The sequence below is a fragment of the Cebus imitator genome, unplaced genomic scaffold, assembly GCF_001604975.1.
Source record: "Cebus imitator isolate Cc_AM_T3 unplaced genomic scaffold, Cebus_imitator-1.0 Scaffold119, whole genome shotgun sequence".
NCBI lineage: Eukaryota > Metazoa > Chordata > Mammalia > Primates > Cebidae > Cebus > Cebus imitator.
Genome location: NW_016107434.1, coordinates 4,409,607 through 4,413,953, shown reverse-complemented (window position 1 = coordinate 4,413,953; position 4,347 = coordinate 4,409,607). Strand labels below are relative to the sequence as shown.

Sequence of the window (4,347 nt, the reverse complement as noted above, 5' to 3'; positions counted from 1 at the left end):
GCCTCCCAAAGTGCTAGGACTACAGGTATGAGCCACCACACCCAGCAATAGGCTTCTTAATCAATTTCACAAAAGGTGAACAAAAAAGGCCAAGTCCTAACCAAGAGTGGAATATGCAAAGAGTGCCCTCAGTGGCATCCTTTCCTGGTTTGTGTTCTTTTGTTTAAATTAGCTTGTTTCACTCTCAACTGTGAATGGTGAATGCCCAACATGGGCTTAGAAGCCTATTTTCATAAAGGGATTTTCATCTTTGTCAGGAATCAAAGCCTTAAACGAAAAAAGTCAACTATTTATTTGGAGCTGGTGGAGCAGGTTTGCTCATGAAGTCACACCCAATTGGCATCACATAGGCATGAAAGCCTCTGTGATGGATAACTGAGCCAATTACTATTCCCACCAAATTCTTGGCAAGTGTTAACCTGCCCTTTACAAAGGCTCAGCAGATATACTGCTTCCAAGATGTTTCATGTCAATGTCAAGTCCCTGTAGGGGAACCAGTCCTGTCCTGCCCTAGATTCTACTACTATGAAGCCTCCTTGGGACATCCTATGAGAGGCTGATTATGCTCTTCAGTGGTAAGCTCTCCCATACTCAGGTACAGATCTAATTCCCAGGACAACTAAATCAGCTATTTTTCCATCCTCTTAGCAAATGAGACTGAAAAGGACCTGGCCTACACTGAGACGCATGAAGTCTGGCAGTCTTTAAATCCAGCTGCAGATGTAACCAACAGGTTAAGGAATGTCTGACAGGAGTGCTTCATCTTTAAAATCCTTGTTGTGTACCACATTACTGCTTCTTTGTGGACTTTTGTCCACAAAGGTCCTTTGATTCAGTTTGTTTATGTACACTTAGCGATTTCAATTAAATGTGGTTTTTAATAAACCTCATGCTCTAATGCATGTTAACTTTTATTTTTATGCTTTACTATGACCTACACTTTGTTTTTAAAAATGAAGCTTTCAGATTATTTTTATCTTCATTGCACCCTCAAGTGTGGTTTTCTGGCCTTCTCATTTTTGACTGAATTTGGAGAGAAATGAATAAGTCATTTTTAGGCCCTGATTTGAAGGACCTATAAAAAAAGAAAGTCTTTCCACTCCCATCCCACCATGCAGCCCTCTGCTTGGAGGCAGCACAGTGACCTGCTTACATATTGGTGTAACTGGGCATCTGAAAGAGGGAAATTGGAGGCTGCAAGAGGGCTCTGGAAGAAGTTCAGAAGCAAATTTGTTTTCCACATTTTGCTCAGGTTTGTTCTGTGAAGAGATTAGAAAGCAAGATATCTGAAAACAATGTAAGAATCTTAATTCCATAGCCTGGAGAAAATCTTCAGCCAGTGAAGGGCCCTACACAATTAGTCTTCCTAAGAACAGAGCATACATAAATAAGTGGGTTCAAATGGGCACAAAATAGAATGCACAATATTTGTTTAGATAAAAGAAAAAAATTTCCGCCAGCAAAAGCTAAAATAACTGCTGCGGAGACTTGATCCAGCTGTATTAGCAGAATAGAGACCCCTTTAAAGCACTGGGTATGACCAGGTTTCAGTCCTTCCAGATCCTGGATTCTGAGAGAAAGGATGGTTCCCTGGAGACCACCATGAGTTCAATAAGTATGAGGAATTGATATTGGATATGAAAGGGAAGAGCAAGACCTTCACTCAGATGTAGGGAGAGGAAAACAAACCACAGCATAGACCACATAATAGCTGCATAATAGTTAGTGATCAGTTTACGAAGATATTCTTAGAAGCCAGTTGAATATCAGCCTTGTTAACAAGTGACACTGATGTCCCTTCTCCTGGTTCTCACTGGCACAAGACAGCTTCATAGACGCATACATATTGCACAAAGTTCTATGATAGATTTCCACAGGAAAAGGTTTCCACCTGGTCCCTGCTGTTCCCCACAAAAGGGACAAAAGTTCCCTGAGTCACTGTTCATTGTTACCAAGTGTGCTTCCCCTGTGAAAGGCCATGAGCCTATCCCTTTACTTCATTGGCAAATTCCAGTGGCATCAGGTGGCCTTGGTCATAGGCAAGAGTCATTTAATATGACAGCAATTGCTGCAGCTGTGATCCCTTCCTTTTAGCAACAGACCTTGAGCCTTTACAAAAATCCTGAAGGACTCAAAATGAGATGTCTTCTTTTTAAAAATATACAAACCAGAATCAGCTTGCTCATTCTCAGAGGATGTTGACTGTGGTCATTGTTCTTTTGAGATAAGTTGTTAACTTCTCAGGGCAGCTTGCTGTTCCCCTGCCAGTACAGCTTCTCTTCTACTTTTTTCTTTTTCCATTGGCAGAGAAGCAGCATCTTAAAGGTCTTCCTGAAGTTTCTGTTGCAGAGGGCATAGCAGATGGGGTTGACAGTGCTATTGACGTAGCACAACCAGTAGCCCAAGTGCCACAGGGTAACTGGGACACATTTGTCACAGAAGGTAGAAACCAGGACCATGATGTTATAAGGGGTCCATGTGATGATGAAGGCCAGGAGAATGGCACTCAGTGTCTGGGCTGCTTTCCTCTCTTTGACTAGGACCATTCTCTTTCGTTTGGTGATTTGGTGGCTGAGATTGGGACTGAGGCCTTTCGTTGAAGGTTCCTTGGCCACTGGGAAGGAGCAGGGCATGACTTTCACTTTGTGACAGCCATTGTTGGTCTCCTGGGTCCCATCAGCTTTTACGACCAACTGGAACTTATAGGCCATACATTGCTGACTCTTGGGTCTATGAGCAGCTGGTGGAGACAGAAAGTAGTTTGGGGAGTCACAGTCATTTTTATCAGTTTGACCTTTCACAAAAGTTTCCTCAGCCTCTTCACCACTGAATTCTTCCCCTGGGCTTTTCTTGCCCTGACTCTTGTAGACCACTTGGAGGACAGGGTCAGCAGCAGGCTTATCCTCATCCTCTGAGGAAGGATAGCTGCTACAGGTGGTGAGCTGCTCGGCTTTGGCCCAGTTGGTGCTTGGGCCAGTGGCTTGGGATGGCTTCCCAGTGACGGAGGTGCTCCTGTGGGTGGATGACCAGGAGGCCTGGTTCCTTTCCCTCTGGACCAGGGTAGGTCGAGGACAGCGAAAGCAGGATCTGAATAAAGCCCTATGAGCTGGCTTTCTCTTCTCGGCTTTGGTCACAGAGACAGAACCCTGGAGGTCAGCCAGGTCCTTGGTTCGCTTTTCTGTTTCCCGGTAGATTCGGCAGTAGAGGATGGTCATGACAGAAACAGGGATGTAGAAGGCAGCAATGGCAGTGCCAAAAGTGATGGTGGGCTCAGAGAGAAACTGAATCTGGCACTCATCCGGTGGAACTGTCCGCTTCCCAACCAGGTACTGCCAGCAGAGGATTGCTGGGGCCCAGAGGATGAAGGAGATCAGCCAGGCCAAGCCAATCATGACGCCAGCCCTTTTTGGAGTACGCTTGGCCCGATACGTCAAGGGTCTTGTGATGGAAAAGTAACGGTCAAAACTGATCACCAGAAGGTTCATGACAGAAGCATTGCTGGCCACGTAGTCCAGTGCAAGCCAAAGGTCACAAGCCAGACTCCCGAGAGCCCAGCGTCCCATGAGGATGTAGGTGGTGTAGAGGTTCATGGAGAAGATCCCAATGATGAGATCTGCACAGGCTAAGCTGAGCAGGTAATAGTTGTTCACTGTCTTGAGCTGGCTGTTCACTTTGAAGGAGATCATGACCAAAACATTGCCCACAATGGTGATCAGGCTTACCACAGCAGTCACAGCCGCAATGGTGATGACTTCCCACAACCTGTGGCGCTCCAAAGGCTGGTGATTTACTGGGGTGCCATTGATGGTGGTTGCATTGTGGTAAGAGTCCCCTTCCATCCTGGTGCAAAAATTTCACATTAGAATTGTCTTAAATTCTAGGCTGTTTTCTATTTCAGCTCTCCTTGGACAGCATCTGGAAAAGAGGGAAACATATTAGCTCCACATACCAGTATGACTTTCTTGTCCATCCATTGTTTATAGTTTCTAACAGAATGTTAAATGTGTCTGCACACATATGCAGAGCAAGATGCTGAAACTTCTAAAGTTTGATTACCTTTTTATAATGGCATCCTTTTGCTTTTTATAGTTACCAATGTCGGCCGGGCGCGGTGGCTCAAGCCTGTAATCCCAGCACTTTGGGAGGCCGAGGTGGGTGGATCACGAGGTCAAGAGATCGAGACGATCCTGGCCAACATGGTGAAACCCCGTCTCTACTAAAAATACAAAAATTAGCTGCGTGTGGTGGTGTGCGCCTGTAGTCCCAGCTACTTGGGAGGCTGAGGCAGGAGAATTGCTTGAACCCGGGAGGTGGAGGTTGCAGTGAGCTGAAATTGTGCCACTGCAC

At 45.5% G+C, this 4,347-nt stretch overlaps 1 protein-coding gene across 1 annotated transcript in view; it reads right to left on the bottom strand.

Moving 5' to 3' along the window:
• Positions 1 to 1,478: 1,478 nt before the first annotated feature.
• Positions 1,479 to 4,347, bottom strand: part of CHRM5 (cholinergic receptor muscarinic 5) — an 85,881-nt gene continuing 83,012 nt past the window's right edge. The window contains exon 2 of the mRNA XM_017539545.2: positions 1,479 to 3,915. Within this exon, the coding sequence (XP_017395034.1) occupies positions 2,241 to 3,839 (1,599 nt within the window). The 5' untranslated portion in view covers positions 3,840 to 3,915 and the 3' untranslated portion in view covers positions 1,479 to 2,240. The remainder of the gene's footprint in view (positions 3,916 to 4,347) is intronic.